At 40.7% G+C, this 23,060-nt stretch overlaps 1 protein-coding gene across 5 annotated transcripts in view; it reads right to left on the bottom strand.

Annotated features, from left to right (window-relative positions):
- The window catches only part of LOC139226702 (casein kinase I), a 48,467-nt gene that overhangs the window by 8,786 nt on the left and 16,621 nt on the right, over window positions 1–23,060 (bottom strand). For 2 of the 5 annotated variants that reach the window (XM_070857657.1, XM_070857661.1), the window contains exons 3-8: window positions 20,450–20,598; window positions 19,185–19,413; window positions 18,439–18,609; window positions 17,299–17,447; window positions 15,275–15,443; window positions 10,885–11,024 (exon numbers count right to left, since the gene is read on the bottom strand). In XM_070857657.1, the coding sequence (XP_070713758.1) occupies window positions 10,885–11,024; window positions 15,275–15,443; window positions 17,299–17,447; window positions 18,439–18,609; window positions 19,185–19,413; window positions 20,450–20,598 (1,007 nt within the window). Of the gene's footprint in view, window positions 1–1,603; window positions 1,667–8,072; window positions 8,119–10,884; window positions 11,025–15,274; window positions 15,444–17,298; window positions 17,448–18,438; window positions 18,610–19,184; window positions 19,414–20,449; window positions 20,599–23,060 lie in introns of those variants that run through there. The other 3 variants (XM_070857660.1, XM_070857659.1, XM_070857658.1) reach the window with 3 other exon arrangements.

Here is a 23,060-nt window from a genome sequence, read left to right as displayed (position 1 = left end):
TATGAAAAAAAAAAATGAAAGGGAGTAGTGTTGACAAAGATTTTCACTCAGTTATAAAGGTAAAAGTTGTTTTTGTTGTATAGCTTGAGCAGTTCAGAGAAGAACTTGAGAAGTAAACTGGAGTAAAAATTAACACTCCAAACATGAAATGCAGCTTTGCACGTTGCCTCATGCTGGACATAGGAGTCACCAACATACAATACCAGCTGCCACTTTTCCATTAGCTTGTTTAATGGCTTTAGACATTAGACCATGATCTATCACAACAGTATGCTACAGATCCTTTAAAGATCGATTCACTTATTGAACTAATGCAATTCAAATGGTTGCACAGGAATCTCAGTTTAAACAACATATCTCCTCTTCCTCCAATTTCCCTTTTAAAGCAAAAATGTTGCAACACTGCAAAACACTCCCATGCAGAAAGTGAAGTAAGTGTTGGACTACGCAGTCGTATTATCAAAGCAGAAAACCGTGCAACAAGATTTCACAAGCAGATTAAGTGGAAATCAAGCTAAAACTCAAAGATCGTATCAATGCAGAAGTGGTCTACACTAACTCAAACTGGAAAATGCAAACTAAGGCTCCAAAAAAAACTACAGCAGCCAGGATGCAATCTGGGGGGAGGGGGGGAGGAGGAGAGAGATTACAAGCAGGGTGAAGAACTGCAGCAAGTGATTGGGGGGAAAACACCAGGCAATATAAAAACAAAAATCCACCTGATCTTCCATTCTTAGCATGGAAACGTTGAACTACTTTCAATATCCATGCTTCGAGGTTTTCTTAAACACAGACCTGTAATGTAAAAATGAAGCAAAGCCTCTCCGATTTCCTAACCCCCAAAGTTTTATTTCTTATGCTGTTTTATATGTGCATACATATTATTAATCCAAATAACTAGCAATTTATATTGATTTCTCAGCCTACATTCATATTGGTGCCATCTGATGCTGCATCCACACTGGCGTACGCTACACTCTTATTGTGCTGGATAATATATGCTCACTTGTATTCTAAAGCTTGTTCTGAATCTGATTATAATTAATTATAAAGTAGGTGAAGTTTGACCACTCTCGCACTATTTTATAAAGTGTGACCTGTTCTGCAGTATATTTTGGGCAAAGTAGCATTGAAGAGACAGTTTACACAAGTCTATCAATTGCGACAGAGCTAGTTCTGAATTGGCTTTGGTTACATTTTTGAAGTCGTAAATTCAGAACCAATATTTGACATACAGCTTCACTGTAAAAAGAGCTGAAGACTCCAATATAGTCAGTGCTGTCCTTGTTTCTCGAGCACCGTGAATACAAATTTATATTGATCCAGACTGTACAGGATGGAACGCAGTACACAAGTGGAGTGTGAACAAAGCATTAGTGTTCTTTACACTTATATCTGCATACCTCTACATGAAGGCTGAGACATCAATATTTACCTGAAACAAAAAGAATCACAAGAGCTTGCATGTGGAAGGTGAATATTAGTGGAGATTTCATGGCATTTTATAGTACTGATTAGATATTTGATCCCTACACAAAGTGTTTTAAACCCTAGCATCCTCGGTCTCTTCTATTTCAATGAGATGGGATTGAGATAAACTCACCCAGTGCTGCCTTCAACGAGTGTGGACCAGCTACATGCCATGATGCTCGAAGGGGAGGCTATTCTGAGGTGGGGGAAAAGACAACCATTTGTAATCTGTGCCACTACCCACATAAAACCATCGTTAACAATGAGCTGTAACACTCAAGTAATGATCTGTACAGCTAAATTAGCAAGTTGGACATAATAGAGAGCTTTAAATTGGACATCACCCAGAATTTATTGGAGTAACAGGTTCCATCTTTTAGTCTGCACTTCAAATGAACCAATAGGTCAGCAAGAGTTTGGACAACCATGCCCAACGAAATGCAAATTGGCACCTACAAGAATTTAAGCTGTGTGTTACCTCGGGACTTTAAGAACAATCTACCAGAGCGTTCGTAATGGCAGCATTCTAAATGTGACCACAGGGTTGAAATTTCAGAATTCAACTGTTTTTCATAGACTAAATAATGCTAGTCACTTCAAGAACATCTTCTCTGGTCATCTCTTTGGTGGTAAAAGTGTCGCAGTGAATATTAAAAAGCTGTATACATTTCCTAGTCATGGATGTTCTGCACATAAAATTCATATTTCAACTCCCATTACATTCTCGAGCACAATTCCACACAGCAACGTTCATATCATACTGCTAGCAGTTTATAAACTCCTTTACAGCATCTTAAATCAAGTGTATGTCAAGGCCACAACAGCTTACTGCAGCCCAAGCAGTAACCTGCTGTGAACCGATCATTACCCCACAAATTGAAAAGGCGACTATGAAAATCTACTCCCTATCTGGCAGTATACCCAGAACATTACTAGAGTCCAGATCAGCTGGTACTGATATTCAAATCATAATCATAACGATGTGAAGACTTAATAGTTACATTTGTCTCCCTCCTATTTCTCATCTACGTGCTGTCCCTCGGCAATATCACCCGAAAACACGTCAGGTGATAACACGTGATAACATAGAAACATAGAAAATAGGTGCAGGAGTAGGCCATTCGGCCCTTCGAGCCTGCACCGCCATTCAATGAGTTCATGGCTGAACATGCAACTTCAGTACCACCTTCCTGCTTTCTCGCCATACCCCTTGATCCCCCGAGTAGTAAGGACTACATCTAACTCCTTTTTGAATATATTTAGTGAATTGGCCTCAACAACTTTCTGTGGTAGAGAATTCCACAGGTTCACCACTCTCTGGGTGAAGAAGTTCCTCCTCATCTCGGTCCTAAATGGCTTACCCCTTATCCTTAGACTGTGTCCCCTGGTTCTGGACTTCCCCAACATTGGGAACATTCTTCCTGCATCTAACCTGTCTAACCCTGTCAGAATTTTAAACGTTTTTATGAGGTCCCCTCTCATTCTTCTGAACTCTAGTGAATACAAGCCCAGTTGATCCAGTCTTTCTTGATAGGTCAGTCCCGCCATCCCGGGAATCAGTCTGGTGAACCTTCGCTGCACTCCCTCAATAGCAAGAATGTCCTTCCTCAGGTTAGGAGACCAAAACTGAACACAATACTCCAGGTGTGGCCTCACCAAGGCCCTGTACAACTGTAGCAACACCTCCCTGCCCCTGTACTCAAATCCCCTCGCTATGAAGGCCAACATGCCATTTGCTTTCTTAACCGCCTGCTGTACCTGCATGTCAACCTTCAATGACTGATGTACCATGACACCCAGGTCTCGTTGCACCTCCCCTTTTCCTAATCTGTCACCATTCAGATAATAGTCTATCTCTCTGTTTTTACCACCAAAGTGGATAACCTCACATTTATCCACATTATACTTCATCTGCCATGCATTTGCCCACTCACCTAACCTATCCAAGTCGCTCTGCAGCCTCATAGCATCCTCCTCGCAGCTCACACTGCCACCCAACTTAGTGTCATCTGCAAATTTGGAGATACTACATTTAATCCCCTCGTCTAAATCATTAATATACAGTGTAAACAGTTGGGGCCCCAGCACAGAACCTTGCGGTACCCCACTAGTCACCGCCTGCCATTCTGAAAAGTATCCATTTACTCCTACTCTTTGCTTCCTGTCTGACAACCAGTTCTCAATCCATGTCAGCACACTACCCCCAATCCCATGTGCTTTAACTTTGCACATTAATCTCTTGTGTGGGACCTTGTCGAAAGCCTTCTGAAAGTCCAAATATACCACATCAACTGGTTCTCCCTTGTCCACTTTACTGGAAACATCCTCAAAAAATTCCAGAAGATTTGTCAAGCATGATTTCTCTTTCACAAATCCATGCTGACTTGGACCTATCATGTCACCTCTTTCCAAATGCGCTGCTATGACATCCTTAATAATTGATTCCATCATCTTACCCACTACCGATGTCAAGCTGACCGGTCTATAATTCCCTGTTTTCTCTCTCCCTCCTTTTTTAAAAGATGGGGTTACATTGGCTACCCTTCACTCGATAGGAACTGATCCAGAGTCAATGGAATGTCAATGCATCCGCTATTTCCAAGGCCACCTCCTTGAGTACTCTGGGATGCAGTCCATCAGGCCCTGGGGATTTAACGGCCTTCAATCCCATCAGGCTCTCACCACCACCTCTCCACTGCCTGTGCTGTCAGGCTGATTGTCCGACATCCAGTACAAGATGAGCAGTAATTTCTTCCAATATTGGGAAGACCAAAGCCATTGTTTACAATCTCCGCCACAAACGTTCCTTAGCCACCGATTTTGTCCCCCTCTCTAGCCACTGTCTAAGGCTGAACCATAAGTTCGCAATTTCAGCGTCCTATTTGACCCTTAGCTGAACATCCATATCCTCTCCATCAACAAGACTGCCTACTTCCACCTCTGTTACCTGTCTCCACCCCAGCCTTAGCCCATCTGCTGCCGAAACCCTCAGCTATTCCAATGCTTACCTGGCAAACATCCCATATTCCACCCTCCAACAATCTCACCCAAAACTCTGCTGCCAGTTTTCTAACTCACACCAAGTCTCCTTTACCCATCACCCCTGTGCTTGCTGACCATTTCAGCTACCGGTCCACTAATGCCTCAAATTTAAAATTCTCATCCTGGTGTTCAAATCCCTCCACATCTCGAACCTCCTCCAGCCCTACAACCCTCCAAGAACTCAATCATTCTTCAATTGTCTAGGGCTCTGGAATTCTCTCCCTAAACCCCCACCTCCTTTAAGACGCTCCTTAAAACCTACCTCTCTGACCAAGCTTTTGGTCACCTGTCCTAATGTCTCCTTCTTTGACTCAGTGTCAATTCTTTTTGTTTGGTTAAGTTCTTGTGAAGCATCTTGGGACATTTTACTACATTAATAGCACTATATAAATACAATTTGTTGTTGTACCCTACAGGACCCAGAGCAGCCCAAAATATCTTAAATGTGTGTACCATATAATTTGGCATTGTCTGATTTGGTGTTAATGGGAAGAAAATAAAGGAAAGGAAGGTTTTTTTTTTAAGTAAAAAAAGGAATAAAAATGCATTAGATTAGATAACTGGGTAATTCAAGGTAGAAGGATTTGCGGAGGTGTAACAGGAACAAGACAGATAATCATCTCTAATTGACTTAATTTTATTCACGTGGACACAAATAAACTTCTGGAAATACTAGGGGTTCGAGGGAGGAACTGAAGGAAATCCTTATTAGTCAGGAAATTGTGTTAGGGAAATTGATGGAATTGTGGGCCTGATAGGCTGCATCCCAGAGTACTTAAGGAAGTGGCCCTAGAAATAGTGGATACATTGGTCATCATTTTCCAACATTCTATTGACTCTGGATCAGTTCCTATGGACTGGAGAGTAGCTAATGTAACACCACTTTTTAAAAAAAGGTAGGGGAGAGAGCAAACAGGGAATTATAGACCGGTTAGCCTGACCTCGGTGGTGGGGAAAATGTTGGAATCAATTAAAGATGAAATAGCAGTGCATTTGGAAAGCAGTGACCGGATCGGTCCAAGTCAGCATGGATTTATGAAAGGGTAATCATACTTGATAAATTTTCTAGAATTTTTTGAGGATGCAACTAGTAGAGTGGGCAAGGGAGAACCAGTGGATGTGGTGTATTTGGACTTTCAAAAGGCTTTTGATAAGGTTCCACACAAGAGATTAGTGTGCAAAATTAAAGCACATGGTATTGGGGGTAATGTATTGACGTGGATAGAAAACTGGTTGGCAGACAGGAAGCAGAGAGTCGGGATAAACAGGTCCTTTTCAGAATGGCAGGCAGTGACCAGGGGGGTGCCGCAGGGTTCAGTGTTGGGACTCCAGCTATTTACAATATACATTAATGATCTAGACGAAGGAATTGAATGTAATATCTCCAAGTTTGCAGATGACACCAAACTGGGTGGCGGCGAGGGCTGTGAGGAGGATGCTAAGAGGCTGCAGGGTGACTTGGACAGGTTAGGTGAGTGGGCAAATGCATGGCGGATGCAGTATAATGTGGATAAATGTGAGGTTATCCACTTTGGTGGCAAAAACAGGAATATCTGAATGGTGACAGATTAGGAAAAGGGGAGGTGCAACGAGACCTGGGTGTCATGATACATCAGTCATTGAACGTTGGCATGCAGGTACAGCAGGCGGTGAAGACGGCAAATTAGCCTTCATAGCTAGAGGATGAGAATAGGAGCAGAGAGGTCTTACTGCAGTTGTACAGAGCCTTGGTGAGGCCACAAATAGAATAGTGTGTTCAGTTTTGGCCTCCTAATCTGTGGAAGGGCATTCTTGCTATTGAGGGAGTACAGCGAAGGTTCACCAGACTTAATTCCCGGGGTGGCAGGACTGACTTATGAGGAGAGAGTGGATCAACTGGGCTTGTATTCACTGGAGTTTAGAAGAATGAGAGGGGATCTCATAGAAACATATAAAATTCTGACAGGATTGGATAGGTTAGAAGCAGGAAGAATGCTCCTGTTGCTGGGGCGTTCTAGAATCAGGGGTCACAGTCTAAGAATAAGGGCTAAGCCATTTAGGACAGAGATGAGGAGAAACTTCTTCACTCAGAGTGGTTAAGCGATGGAATTCTTAACCGCAGAAAGTTGTTGGGGCCAGTTCGTTAGATATATTCAAAAGGGAGTTAGATTTGGCCCTTACGGCCTAAGGGATCAAGGGGCATGGAGAGAAAGCAGGAAAGGGGTACTGAGGTTGAATGATCAGTCATGATCTTATTGAATGACGGTGCAGGCTCTAAGGGCCGAATGGCTTGCTCCTGCCCCTAATTTCTATGTTTCTATGCTCAACAGTGAAGACTATACAAACTGTCCAGGAGAAAAGTCCAACACTGAAGTGCAAGATATGGTACTGCAGTATTGTAGGGTCACCTCAAGTTGTTTGAGGATAAAAACATTCTTCTGTCACCACATGGCTATTGGAGTCTGCAAGTATATTCTAAAGGTTCTGCCTTCAATTTTATATAGTGATGAAAACAATGTACAGGCGCTATGATTTTATTTATGGAATTATTCCTTTGAGAACATTCCCCAAGGAACATTATTATCCAATAAATGAAGCCATTTAATTTCTGCCAGAATGTACTGATAAACGGTTTTCAACCACATTAGATTTAAATATTTAATACCCGAGCTCTGGTGCACTGAAAGTATGATGAAACTGAAACTGTTGGAAGTAGGAGGCAGAGTAAAAATAGCCTAACATTAGCAAAATTCAACGAGTTAGTAATTTCAATCCAAACTGTTATGTCTTTTAAATAGGCCTTGAAAGATATTTCCCAACACGTACAGCCAAGTAACATCAAACTGTTTATGGAAAGCAAATGAATCTCACTTCACACTTAGCTGACAAGGCAAGCCACAGAGTGAGCTAATTCCACCTGCAACTATATACAAAACACTCTTTGTTTTGAATTACGTGCTATGTTCACTTAAATGGAGAAACCTGTTTCAGCATTGCACAATGTGAATGCTGCAAGCAGACTCTATTCTTACTGAAGCACAGATCACCAGTCTACACATATACAGTGCACACTACCACAAGCCAAACTAGCCCGTCCAATGCAAATCTAGAATTGCTGCAATGCAATTTTTCTATTATCAGCAAAATAATCCAGACACTGCAAGGTGAAAACCTTGGGTGTTTTCTCAGGTTTCCAGTGTAAATTAAGAGGTAGCCTGCTCCTCCACAAGTATAGGCAGGGAGGAAAACAAGAAAGTTGTGTTCTTCAGGGAAAGACTGTGTAAAATTATTTTTGTAACCAACATTATTTCCAAATACAGTTGGTGACTTTTGAGTCTTTACATTAAAGCTTGCTTTTAACAGAGTCCTTATTGGGCCTGTTCATTTAATAAATAAGTCCCCTTGAAAAGGGAACAGTCAAGGTATTATCTGTATACAAAACAAGCAATTGCCTGAAATTACTAGGAAGGTATGATGTGTATCACACGAGAAATTATAAATTGCCAGGGTGGGTGTGGATTATTTTTATTAAAATTACTATTTTTGGAGCCAGTGGGCCATAATCTCACTTTTACAATTACCAGAAATGCATCCTCACAACCTCCATCGCAATTCATCCAGAAACATCTGTAAAGGAAAACCAGGTGATACACAATTTTAATTTACTTCCATCACTCAAACCTGCAAAGAGGAGTTACATTTGAGATTTTTTTTTGTGGTGGTGGTGGCTGGGCAAATAGTTCTGACATCTCATTATGTCTTCCTCGCTGAGAGTGTTGGCAACATTTAGTACATTCTCCTCTACCATAGGCAGCAAAAGAACACATCTATATAAATAGCTCCTTCCCATCCTTCCCCCCCCACAATTCACAAATATGTCGGAAGTGATGGCCTGTAACTATTAACCGAAGTGCACTACCCAGGAAAGGCTGCACAATTCAGTCTAACAATACTTAAAACCATTAATGTTCTTGTTTTGAAGAGTGTTGCTGCAGTTTGCAGAAGGGCTACAAAGCAAGTCTGATTTTTGTTTTGATGCTTCAGTGAATCCATTAGCAGCCTCCCTCTAACCAGGTGTTGCACAAAACGGGAAATTCAACATACTCATTACCAATGTCACCTGAGTTCTCAAACCACATCCGTGCTTGGAATTAGTGATGTGGGCTTTTGGAGGAATGCAAGATTTGAAATTAAAGATTCATCTTTGATGGGTGTACAGCCTTTCCTCATCCTTGACGTTTCTTGTGTTTAACCACTTCCTGCTTTAAAAAGGGGTTTGGGTTGTAAAGGGAGTACAGGAAGAGAGGAAAGGAACTGAAGGAAGGATTTAAGAAACTTTCTACACAGCTAAGCCAACTTCCCCTTTATTAACCTGCATGTACAACCATCATCCTACTACTTCCTTATTAAGACTTGGGCAAACACCACCTTTTGTTTCAATAGCTTCGTTTTGAAAATTATATCTCCAACAAAACCAACGGTTCACCAAAAATAAAGTATTTTTCTCTCTAATCTAATTATTTTGCCCATCGAAGGCTGTGAACACTTGCATCCAAATTGCACACAGCCCAAGTACTTTGAGGATGTATAAAATGAATAAGTGCTGAATATAGGCAATTTTTCAAAAGTACAAAATTCTGACAAAATTGTTGACTGCTACAGGTGCGAGTGAGAGTTATATGGATCGGATAGACAAGGGAAAGGTCTTCAAATTAGTCACACTCTGGTATATTATTCTTTTAAACTCTAGTTATTGAATAGTACTGATACTGCTAGTCCATGATTCAAGGATTGCTGTTCAATTCAGTCTAAACTAAGGTAGGGCCTTGAGAAAAGATGAAGGTTCACAAATGATGAAATATTTATATTTTTAATTAAGGTTAAAAGCTCCACACAAAAAAGGTAACTGGAGCAACTGGAATCCATTTATACACAATTTAAAATTAATTGTTACCTCTAAGGTTTGATATTTCACATGCATTAACTTGTCTGAAGTAATCCAGTCACCACGACAAAGCTAACATATGATTAAAGAACATAATAAATGCACTGGTGTGAGAGCGAGAAAGAATTAAGACAGAAAGGGCAATTGAATGGACAGTGTGCATTTCCTTAATGGTCAGAAGAATGATCAGTTAATAGCACACAACAAAACTCCTGATTCCAGCACACTAAAGATTTAAATATTGGTCTAGTATTAATAGTCAAACTGCAGGTAGGAATCACAAAGGTACGATTTCAGATGCTTGTTGTGGAAGCTTTATTTGGCCACGGGGAAAGGTTTAAAAATAAATATGCATTGACTGAATATCGTCAGAGCAGTGGCTTTAATGTTACAATTTATCATAACATTCTTAGGCCTGATCTCAGTTAATCTTTTCGTAGTTCTCATCTGAATGGAATCAAATAATTAATAATCGAACAACCTGCCCCTTTAGGAATTAGCTATTTTGTTGTTGCCATTCCTGGCAAACAATTCACAATATGAAAACATCTAATACAATGAAAAGGTCAACCAATGGCCATGTTTTTCTTAATCTAGCCATAAGACATGAAATATTTTCGATAACTGATGGTCACCAGAGGGAGGATAGAAAACCAAAGGAGTAATGTAACAGGGATCAAATAGTGTGCTGAAAGTATCAGCCAAAAGCTTCAACAGCTCTTTCCCATTGATCTGGTGGTTACTACTTTCAGCCAGTTTCTCCTTCTGGTCACAATCCAGAGGACCCTTATTGGAAGCTAATTTTTTTCCAAGTAATGGTATATATAGCGTGGTAGGTGATGACTTAACTATGCCAGGTTTGAACATCACCACCTTGGCTCACAAAAGGATCACAACTTGAGAATGACAATAGAGAGCTGCCACAGCCCATGAAACTACACCCCAATATGAGCAGTCACCACCTGGGGGATGCAGGGCACGGGCATGGTGGGAAGAGAAAAAACAAAAAAATTAAAAAGTTTCCAAATGATGCAATTGCATCAAGTTTTAAGGTTTTACTCAACTCAGGATGTGGGTGTCATTGGCAAGGCTGACATTTATCACCCATCCATAGTTACCCTGCACAACCGAGTGGCTTGCTAGGCTACTTCAAAGGGCAGGTCAACTGTGTTGATGTGAGACTGGCGTCACTTATAGGCCAGACTGTGTAAAGACGGCAGGCTTCATTCCCTAAAAGACATTAGTGAACCAGTTGGATTTTTTTACGACAATCTGACAGCTTCATGGTCACTTTTACTGATACCAGCATTTTATTTCTGGTTTTTGCTTTTGCAGCAAGTTGGCCAAATTCTAGTTTAAAACCCTCCAAATCATTAAAAACATTCTCTACATTGCATCGAATTTAGGAAATACACCATGTGGAGTTTAATGTTTTGTACTGATTGTACCTGTGATGTTGACATTCGTGATGTGTCCTGACGTCCGGTTAAATCTGTCGAGGAAACATTAACAGGAGCACCACGATGTAACCTCATGCTCACTTTCCGCTCCCTTTCCATGCCAGAAACAGGACGTGGAGACGTATTGGCTGAAGAATAAATGTGAAAACATCAGTTTAAGCCAGTCCCACCTCACAATCATGGAAAAATATCCAACGAGTAATTTGAATATTCATTGTTTAGTGACTGTTTTAAAGCATGACACCGTCAAGTTTATTTTGTGAACCAGGGGTGTTTATGGGTAAAAGAGAAGCGAAGCTTCGGTATCAAAATGAATCTCCAGCCCTACTATCCAGTTGTGGATTAAACTGCATTCAAAGCAATTTTGAAAACTTCCCATTTTCAAAATGCTCCACATATGCACTGATGTTTTCACAAGAAACAAATGTGTTAAACATTTCCATTCCTACCGTAGAGATATTCAAGTTTTTACACAGATCACCTCCTGAATTATGGGGCTGGATACATACATGGCTGGCCCCTGCTCTTTGACCCTAGGTTGCAACTGGTGAACAAAGGCAAAACTCCGCAATTTAAGCTGCACTATCCTGGCAATGGATGACCTTTAGTAAGCCTCTAATTTTACACAGAAACCAAATCTTAACTGTGAAGCATCGTACCCTTAACAGTCAAGAATGCAGTGGTGACACAATACATGATAAATGCAATTATTTACTAATTAAAAATATACTTGAATTGGATTTAAACTGATCAAAGTAAACCTATATCAATAATATATGGTAATTTACTTTATGAACTTATTGAACCATAGCCCGAATTGTCCACCATAAAAGTTTAAAATGTTTGTTTCTTGTGAAAACATGGGTATATACGTGGAGCATTTTGAAAATGGGAAGTTTTGAAAATGACTATGAATGGTTTAATACACAACTAGATAATGACTATACAAAACCTCTTCACAATTTATTCTGAATGTATAATTTTACAAATGGAGCCAAAAATTGCAATTTCTTAAGTGTCCACTGTAGCAAGCCCCTATGGTAGGGCTATGAATTAATTCCACCAACAGCAGTTCCCATTCTCAGTCACAACTGAGTGGTGACCAGTTGTTGTGATAGATTTGGAAGCAGCTGTTACTAATGGCTGTTTGGACAGCACAAAAGAGAGGCCCAAGAACAGATCATCTGCTTGCCCTTTTGAAACCAAAGGATAAGAACTGTAGTTAAAAAAATGTTTCTCAGCAATTTTCTTCTCAAAAATGATCAGCTCATTTCAGGTGTATGGCCCGAGATACACCCTCTTAATCCAGGTTGTCATTATTCACGTGTGAACCTGGACAGTAACTATTGGTGAGCAGTTTAGCCACAGTGGGTATTACAGTGCAGTTCTCACTCAATATCCATGCATGCACTTGTCCAAACAGGGGCTCCCCAATTATTAAATCTTCTGCAGTACTTTTGATAAAACCTAAACTCTCCACTCCACCATATTACTCCTGTACTGATTACCTCATCGCTCGTAACCTAATCATCGGTTCGTACTTGTGCTCTGTTCTACTCCATGTACTTTCTACATCACCCAATTTGGGGAAACTTGTAATTCAATCGGCATTGGCAACATCAACAAGGCTATAATTATATTAGGTTTAAAAAAACTAATAAATTAATGTGCAATTAGCCCTCATCTCAGTGAGCCCAGTAAGCAGATCAAGATCGCAGCCTACATCATACCAGTTTCACAGTCCAAGGCATAAAACCTTTACTGAAGAACTAAACACTCGATTGCTCAACTTTTTAAAACTGGTGTCTATCACTCCACTGACAAACTACATGTCTAAGTATTATTTCAGATATTTAATATAGCTGGTACATAGAATTTTATAGCACAGAAACAGGCCTAACAGGTCTACGTCAATGTTTATGCTCCACACGAGCCTCCTCCCACCTTACATCATCCTACTTTACCAACATATCCTTTTATTTGTCTCCCTCATGCACTTATCTAGCTTTCCCTTAAATGCATCTCTGCTATTCACCTCAACCACTCCATGTGATTGTTTATCCCTTCACTGTGGTAAGCAATGCTTTAAACTGTAAATTCCACAGTAATGCATAAAGAACTGTCTTGAAGGGCATCATAATCGAGGAATCCAGATTCCACCCTATCCTTAGGATTGAAACAAGGGCCATGAAGAAGCACAAATGCATACCTGAAGTCCTTTGTCTCAGCCAGCACTCCAAGATGGCTCTTCACTTGCAGGAAGACATCTTAAAATGCTTATTAGGATGACAGAAGAGTGGACAGCGATTATGAGAAATATATAGTGTGTGTTAGCCAGGAAGGAGAGAGAACCGAAGATGCAGGGTTTTAAAAGCAGGAAGAGATGTGGCAAGGTGCAAGCCAGGAGGAAAAGCCATTGGAGGCAATGTACCACAAATTGACAAATACAAATGGAGGCAGACAAAAGCATCGTCGTGAACATGGATTTCAAAGGAGACATTTGAGGAGCATGGATTGGTCAATGCTGTCGAAAGCTCCAGAGACATTTAAGAGAACGAGGATAAAGTTACGGTTGCAAGTCACACATGATTGATCTGTGACCTTCGCTAATGGGATTTAGAGCCGTGAGCGAGGTAGAAGCAAAATCTATAAGGAGTAGTGGGAGAGGCGAGACTGTAGCAAGGGAATGGGTTCCACTTCAAAAAGTATGGTTTTGATTTTGGACATGAGCGCCTCACATTAAGAGTCAGAGATGAAAATGAGGGTGTGAAAGGAAAAGATCAAATGACCGCTGCAGAAGAGGAGTTTGGAGTTGTTTTTGCGCTCAGTGATGATCTTGGAGTAGTAAACAGTTTTGTCCAAGAAAATGAAGCAATAGCACTGCTTTGTGGTAGAGTCAGATCTGGTTGTGAACAGCCAGGCCAGTATTTGAGCCATGGTTAAAATCTAGTAGTTGAGTGTGTATTAAAAAAATTTGTATCTGCACACATATACTCAACTTTTTCCATTAGAAATTCCTATATCCATTTATGAAAAACATCCTATGTTAACTTGTAATTACAGCTTCCTGCCAATCGTGGCGCATAATAGTCGGCAAGATGTACCAATTGGAGGTAAACATCTGGCATTTATCAGTACTGGGGTTTAGCGGCACTTGGGTGCAGTCCTGTGCTTTGGTAGCACTGGGGAATGGTCCTGGGATTTGACACAACTGGAATGGGGGTCCTGGTGATTGACAACTGCAGTGGAGCTGAAGGTTGACAGCATGAACGTCCTTTCATCTGGCATTACTGTGAAGGGGAAACCTAGTGTTTAGTAGGACTGTGGAAGGTAGAGCTGAGGTTTGCCTCAACTGGGGGCTCATTCAATCTGAGGTCTGGTTCACTGGTGGACTCCTGGTGTTAGCAATGGAGAGAGAGAGAGAGAGACAGGGCAGGACTAGTTGAGGGAGGATTGTTTGTGACTTTCTAAGGGAACTCTTAGCGCACAAATTTTGTTTTGATTGATTCCTGGAAATGTCTATCTATCTTTTTCACACCTATAAGAAAATATCACCATTCTAATCATCAACAAAACACAGGTGGTTATTAGAGCTTTCAAAATAGAAGCTGTGCATCTGCTAGCAATTAGAATATTTATATATTTTAACTAAGCATAAACAGGTGATAATCAGACTGTTCTATTAAAACACAGGAAATAATTAGGGGAGATAATTAAAGGCTGCTTGAAAAGAAAGCTTACATTGATATAGCATCCATCACAACCTCAGGATGTCACAAAGTGTTTTACAGCTAATGGAAGTACTTTTGTTTCTGCTACTAGCTTCCCCGACCTCCGTATTTGCAGATCACCTAAACAACTCTCGCCACAATTGTGCATCCTTTGCTGTTCTTTAGTACCCCATATGCTTCAAGCAGAGCAGGTCTCCAGTCATCCTGGTTAATCCTTGCCACTGGATAAAAGGCCTAGCTCCGTCAAGCCCACGTGGTGGCTGATGTGCACGGTCACCACACGTTAAAGAAATTTACGCACAGGCATCTTCCACCCCCTCAACTGGAGTTCAGGACTGGAACATCGGGTCCTTCATTGAAATATCTGAACTCTCGTGGAAGCAAGTCATCCTCATTCGAGGGACTGCCTATGATGATATGCTTCAAATGCATGTGTTTTATTTATGATGGAAACTTAAGAATGATTGAGGCACGGATAGCAAAATGCAATGCTACCAAACTTTAGTTTATTTTCTTTAAAAAATATAGTAAAATTGAACTGTACAAAAAAAATCATCAAGTTCACATCCAGCTGCCATATTATACAGATCAGAACAGACATTCTGATACCACCGGTTCTGTTAATGCAGTTAGTGGTTATATTTTACCAGTGTGGGACGTGGGTGTGAGAGGTGCCTGTGGTGCCACTTCTTGATTTCCTCTCAGCCTTCCAGAAGCAGTTGAGGGTAATCCACGTGCGGCTGGATTTCGACCGTGCCGCATTCTTTCCTCCCGCTCTCTCCGCTCGCGATCATCATCTGCTGCTCTGTTGGCCCCCTGAAATGATCAGAGGGAAGAAAACATTAATTGAGGCACATTTCTGAAAAAACGATCAATCATTCTCTCGAACTGAAATCAATAGTAAACAACTAAATATTCTGAGGAGCGACTTGATCAGCATTATCCCCATGTTACGGGACAGGATACTGAAGATATTTAACTCTGGACAAATGACGGGGATTTTAAACAGTTCAGGGGATGCTCTGTGATACCATTTACAGGTTTATCAGGCTTAAATCAAAAAAAAGAAGTCAGGGTGGAGACACTAATGCCACAACTGACAAAGTGTTCACCTTAAGATAACAAATGCCTTCCATTCTGTATATACCCTCATCATGGCTTGGTCTAAATAATGTTGGGAAAGCACATGTTGTGAGTCATCTACAAACTAAATAGGGATAAAATGTGCCTTCTGGAACCACGTCAAGGAAGTTGCCAAAACTATCTGGGAAACAGTTTGATTTTGAAGGCTAATGATTGATAAGTTCAACTGTAATGTGAAGGGCCTCATGAAAATCTAGTCCCTCAAACTACTGGCTGGTGCCAACAGTTCCATGACCAGCAAGCATTGTTCTGCTGAAATCCTGTGCTCTCTGTTACAGTCAAGAGATTTTTCTGAATGTTCCTACATAAGCAGTTGGTAGTACAAATTGCACCCAGGACATGTGAAATTGAACACCTTGGAATCACAAATATTGCAAAAGCTGCAGATGAGATTTTTCAGTGAAAAATTGGTGATATTTCACTGGAACAGAAATGGTTAGAGATTCAGTAAAGATCTTCATAATAAAAGATTTTGAGGGGGTAAATAGTGAAATATGGTTTCCACTGGTTGGTTGTTGATTATGTAACGAGGATGTCAACTCCGGATTATCAAAAAGAGAATGAAACTGTTTCCCACAGAGGGTTATTAGAGTATGGAATTCTTTACAAGTTACTGCCGACACAGACTAAGATAATTTAAGAGAATTAGATAATTGAAAAGGAATATAAAAGGGTGAGGAAAAGGGATTAAGAATAGATAGTTCAGTTGAAGAGTTACCACTAGCACGAGCTTTATTTGCACACAGCAAGTACCCACAATGATGACCAGGATACCAAAACACACTGCTCTTTCAGTAGTGCCAAGGGATCTATAAAATTCATCTAAACCACAAAAAGGCAAGGTGGTTCTGATGGTTCAGGTTTTTAAAAATGTATTTGTTCCTGGGATGTGGGCATCGCAAGGCCAGCATTTACTGCCCATCCCCAGTGGCCCTCAAGAAGGTGGTGGGTAGCCATCTTCTTGAACCATTGTTCTTTGGTACAACTGAGGGGTCTGGAATCACAGTAACAACGGCAGAGTTCCCTCCCTAAAAAAGACATTAGTGAATCAGATGAGTTTAACGACAATCCAGTATTTCATGGTCACAATTACTGACAAGCTTTTTATTCCAGATTTATTTATTTAACCAAATTTAAATTCCCCAGCTGCTGTGCCGTAATTTGAACTCATGTATCGGGATCATTAGTCCAGGCATCTGGATTACTAGTCCAATAACATAAACCATTATGCTACTGTTCCCTTTGAACATTACTTCTAATAAGGTAGCACTCTCTCATTGGAGTGTCACTGAAGATTATACGATAAAATTCTGGGGTGAGGCTCAACCCTCAACTTTCTTGACCCAGAGATCAGATTACGACCAATTTGAAGAATTAACACAGATAGGATTACATATTTGGCAAAGAGGTTATTTACAAAGCACTGAAGTATATTTCAGTTTAATTTTGTCATTAGAACTTGACATTTATGTGATTATATACAGAACACGTTTCTGCCACATCAGCATTGAACACAAAATAAACGTACAAATTTGAGCATGTTCCAGTCAAAGACATAATCATAGGAGAAGCCTTGTCGGTGAAAGAGATTACGAAACAATTGCCTCAAGTAAGAGTAGTCTGGTTTGTCATCAAAACGCAGAGAGCGGCAGAAGTTCAAGTATGTGGCAAACTCCGCTGTGGGGAACGAGAAAAAGGACAGTAAATTACTTACATGTTCAAACTCGGTTGTGCTACATGCCATCCCCCTCATCCACAGAAGGATTTGAGAATTAACTTCCATAGTAAATGTTGTCTGAAAAGCTCAAGATAATCAAACAGTCAAATCTGTATTAAGTGGTTACTTTCAAATCTAGACAAAGCAGGCCAAATCTAGTTGAAACATGTTGTGCTTTAGCCCCTGTAAGCACTTGATGCCTAATTAATCTTAATGAAAATCTTATGTAAGGATTTTTCTCCAGTTTGGTTTAATTTGGCCCATTTACAAGATCGCCAGAGTTCATGAAACTAACTGCCCCATCCCACCCCCAAAAGAAAATGTGGGATGTACCATAATGTGGTGGGGCACTAAAGGGAAGGTATTTAAGGAAAAAGACAAAAATGTTAGTATTTGAGGATTACAAATTGAATGATCTCCTCTTACTCTCCTCCTCCCCCTCCCCACCCCATCGTCTCCCTGACAGTTGCTGGGAGAGGTGGGGGTCAGGATCACAAATCTAAAAATTTCAGTTCCAAATAATTTTGCTCTGTTACAGTCCTGCAAATTGAATCAGTCAGCTCTGATCTAGGTCAGTTTTCTAAAATCCCTCCATCATCCGGAGACGTAATACCTTGCAGGGACACTGCGCAGGAGCCTGGCTGAGTACTAATAGAAATTCACCTCACCAAGCAAAATATGAGTTTCATGTAATAAGCAGCCTTCGGGCTTCTTTCACAACCGTCAAATTTTGGGAACCAACTACTCCTACCAGCTAGTATGTTGTAATTTTGAAGTCATTTAGGCTCATTTCCCACAATTTAATACCACAAATTAGGAACAGATTGCTACAAGACAAAACATTGCGACAGATGGCCACATGACCTTGGGGATCAAGAGCATAGCTCTCCATATCGTTGTCAGGAAGACAATACATTAACACTTCGGGTTTTACATAATCTTTATACGTACACGAGTAACCTTTGCACAGCACTTCAATGGGCGTCGACATTTTCTTTTCACTAATGCGCTCATACTTCTGCCTCTTTGTTGCAGCCTTCAGACCTTGCCAAGGCAATGATCCCAAGTTAAAGTACATCAGAACATAGCCCAAGGACTCCAGATCATCACGGCGGCTTTGTTCTGGGGGGGGGGGGGGGAAGAAATGTGCACACTAGATTGGGATACCATTACAGAACAATCGAAGTTGAAACCAATTACATTTACAGTAAAATCCGTTTTTCAAATAGTTACCAAACTATTAAATGTGAATTAGCCACCCCACTTTACTATAGTACCCACTGTACACACTAGAATAATTGCAGGTTTTACTTTCCAAAGCCTAGTTAATCTTAAAATTGAGTGAATATATAATTTTTCAGAAACAAGACAGACAGACAGACACTTATTTATATGCAGTTCCTGATCATGTTTCTTGGACATCTCAAAATACTTCACATAATGAATTGCTCTGAAATGTAGTGACAGTGATGTAGGCAAACAAATTGCCACTCTGCATAGCAAAATCCCACAAACGGCAGAGAGATGAATTACCATTCAATCTGGTTCTGGTTGTGTTGGTTGAAGAAAAATAACATGCTTGCGGATTTGAAGTCTTACCACCAATCTAACATGATGTGCGTGATATGTAAAGAATATTATTATAAACCCAAGTGTTTCTAACACACAAGGTAATTCAGGAGAACTCCTCTGCCTACCTATTCCCAAATGTGTATTGATCGAGGCATATCGGGCTGTTCCTGTGAGGTTCTTATTTTCACGGTATGGTATATGCTGGTGTGTTCGTGCATCTCTGTACTTTTTTGCTAGACCAAAGTCAATAATGTAGACCAGGTTGCCTTTCTTTCCCAACCCCATTAGGAAGTTGTCAGGTTTCACATCGCGATGGATGAAATTCTTCGAATGAATGTACTCAATTCTGCTGATCTGAATACAAAGAGGAAAAACAGCTTTTGTGTTTGTGAAAAGTCAGAGAGCCCACCTGGATTTCCCTTTTTAAAAAAAAAAATATGATGAAGTTGAATCATCAACCCTGGCATCCAACCTGCCCATAACTGGGAGAACAAGGCAGCCCACCTTTCAAGCTCCATCAATCCTGCATTGACTATCCAGGAAGAATTCTTGAATGATACAGGATTAGTAATCTCTTCCCCACCAATCATTTAAAGGTAATTCAGGGACAAAGCAAGATTTAACTCTGGATTCTAGTTGGGAGTCAAAGTTAGTGATGAAGCTATTGAAATGAGCTATTTACATATTATAAAATAGGTTGAAATTCACAATCCTACATGTAATTGTTTATATATTGGCATTGTTTTAAGCCAAAACTATTGAATGAAACAATAGCCTCTCACCCAGATCTCTTGCTACGAGTAATCTCATTGAATCCAGTTACAAAGGTCTTGAATTGTTCATTTTTGATGTTAGGAGAGCGCAATTGGAAACGTCTGCTTTTGCATCACAATGGGCCTCACACTGCATGTTTTTAGTGTACATGGGAATCAAACTGGGATCAGGCTCCCTGGATATGTGGCACTTTTGCATCAATGTGTATCAGAAAATTTCTGCATTGATGCAAAAAGTGGTAGATCATAACGACACCCATGCAGACAATCAAGAGCCAGATGGGGTTCATGGAGAGGGATCCTTTTTTTATTCTTGCTCCTGTTCTGGTGGCAGAGAAGCACCTAGTTTCCACTTAGTGCCTTTCCACAACTGGAACCAGGAATACAGATGGGAAATAGTGATCACAAACCCACTTGAAGCCCTAAAACACTACATTGCTCCACTCCCTTTCGTCACAAATCTCTTGAATTGAAGATATATAGACAATTGGTGGAAAGAAAGGTATGCATTATATCAGGATACTGTTAGTGGGTGCAAACTGGGAAGGAGAGAAAAAAAATATATAGGTTTTATCTTTTAGCTGGTCATTCCATAAACACACAAGAATATTTCCTACCATCTGATCAGCGAGGAGGAGGACTGTCTTCAGGCTGAATTTACGAGAACAGAAGTTAAAGAGATCCTCGAGACTTGGTCCAAGCAGCTCCATTACCATCACGTTGTAATCTCCCTCTGCACCACACCACTTGATGGTGGGAATGCCAACTACACAAGAAACAGACTTAAGATAGGTAGGTACAAAGAAAGCCTAAAACATTTATGAACTTGCATTTCTGCTAACTTCAAGGTTTAGGATCAGAGGTCTTACTTAAAGCTGGGTTTCCAAGGTTACATTTTATCTGTTGTATGTGTATGTGAACATATAAATCTGGTCTTCAAAGGAGAGAGAGACTTTTCAAACTACAGGCCACAACTCTAATTGATGGACATTAAGTGCAGACAAATATTTTCCAAAGTTAAATATTGGGAATATTTCAAAGCTGATTTTCAGCTTGTTATACATAGCAACATCCAAAATAGAACAGTATATTCTTTCATGGTTGTTCCACATCATGTCACTTTATCTCCGATAACCAAATTATCCAACTTTGGTTGGAAGAAACCAGTTTTAGGTTCAAAACAGTCCTTTCTCAGTTCATGTGATAACTTAGGTGATCATGGAGAAAGCTTGGTGGCTGAATACCAAGCAGAACCAGTGGCACTTTGCAGCAATTAAATAATTTTATTAATTCATTACCACAATCCGTGATGCAAGCCAACATCCACCCATCAACTTCTCTTTGATGATGTGATGCAAACCAATGGCCTTAGAATTTCTCTAGAATAAAATGGACTGTGTCTGGTGCTGGCGCACAGTGCCACCTTCTGTCCAGCAAAACACTGCATCAAGGGAAATGGCGGCCACACTTTCTGCAGGAAATAACTAGAAAGGGCATTTGCATTATGTTACAACATTCTTTCCACATGAGCACAAACAAGTTATCATTTGAAGTTTCTTAAAACAATGCCCAGGGAAGAAGATCATTATGCTAAATGTTTTGAAAACTCCAGCTAGTTTAATTTTGGACCACAGCTGGATCTTTTGCTTACCACATGGTAAATCTACAGGGCTCTACCTACAAATTTAGGAGCAAGATCAATTAGCTTGTTTAATAGACAATTAGCTTGTTTAATAGACAATCTAAACTCCCCAAAACCCACCTTGGCCCGTTGCACAAGACTCAAATTAGGTCTAAGATGCATGAATGTGGTTGTCAACTCCACTTCTAAAACGTTGCACGTACTGCTTTATCTGCCCCTATGTGTTTTATTATACTACTTATCTTGATCATTGCATTTGTACTAGTAACATGAAAACTGAAGGAAAAAAGCTACCATAAAATAATTACACATGAGCACAACACATTGACATGCGCACAGCACCTGTGCAAGAAATCTGAATTTTCTATAAACTTTTGAACTTGACTGGAGAAAATAAAAAAAACTTTTGTGCAGAGAAGCAAGCTATCAGGGTACCACAGAACAAAAAAAATAAAGTACCTCCTAGTTTGCGATCCTGCCAATTGTATAAAAGTGCAATTTCAACAACTAGCAGGAAAACAGATGAGACTTGTATTGTAAATTTGACATTGCGGATATGGACCCAGCAGAAATTGTGCAAATCTGTTTTTCTGAAAGCGGATATGAAAAACTTAACATTTTAATCAGCAAGACAAATACATTAATCCAACTTTTATTAAACCCCTCTGTAGAAAAAGCCATCGCCGTTCTTTAAGTAATTAAAATGAAAAGGCCTCAATTATCATTTTTTAATGCTGCCATGAATACTCACATTTTCCAGAGACACTGGTTTTAAACTGCTTTTATACTGCACTCAGACCTGTGCTGGCGGTATCAACTTCTGACATCCAGGTCTCGTACACTAGGCTGCAACCAGAAAGTGAACTTGCGGAAAGAACAGTTGAAACGATCCTGTAAATGGTCTTGCACAGTATAAAAGCAGTTTAAGACACTGAAATAATGGGCCTAAGTTTCCACACGATAAAAAACGGGCACCCCTCCGAGCTGGGCGCCCGTTTTTTGTGCCTAAAACGGCGCCTAAAAAAAAAAACTCGCGATTCTGGAGCGTTCTGCAGCTCCTTGTCTGCCTGGCGCGGCGCCCGGGGGGGGGGGCGGAGCCTACACTCGCGCCGATTTTGTAAGTGGGAGGGGGCGGGTACTATTTAAATTAGTTTTTTTCCTGCCGGCAACGCTGCGCGTGCACGTTGGAGCATTCGCGCATGCTCAATGTGAAAAAAACATTGGCACTCGGCCATTTTTGTAGTTCTTTATAGCGGTTTAATTTTTGAATATTTTTTTTAATAAAAGCACATTGCCATCAGCACTTGCAGCCTTCTCACTGTCTCCTTGCCCCCACCCCCGCGGGAAGAACGGGCGCCTCCTCCCCCCCCCCCCCGCGGGAAGAACGGGCGCCTCCTCCCCCCCCCCCCCCCCCGCGGGAAGGGAAGAACGGGCGCCTCCTCCCCCCCCCCCCCCCACGGGAAGAACGGGCGCCTCAGGCTGACTGCAGCATTCTCCATGCCTGAAGCACTTTCACACAGGTAGGAAGATGGTTTATTTAATCTTTTCTTTGCTTATAAATATGTTTATTCAGGTTGGATTTATTT

Source organism: Pristiophorus japonicus, chromosome 16 (genome assembly GCF_044704955.1).
Source record: "Pristiophorus japonicus isolate sPriJap1 chromosome 16, sPriJap1.hap1, whole genome shotgun sequence".
NCBI classification, from domain to species: domain Eukaryota; kingdom Metazoa; phylum Chordata; class Chondrichthyes; family Pristiophoridae; genus Pristiophorus; species Pristiophorus japonicus.
The sequence above is the reverse complement of the archived record's forward strand: the minus strand, read 5'-3'. Positions and strand labels throughout refer to the sequence as shown.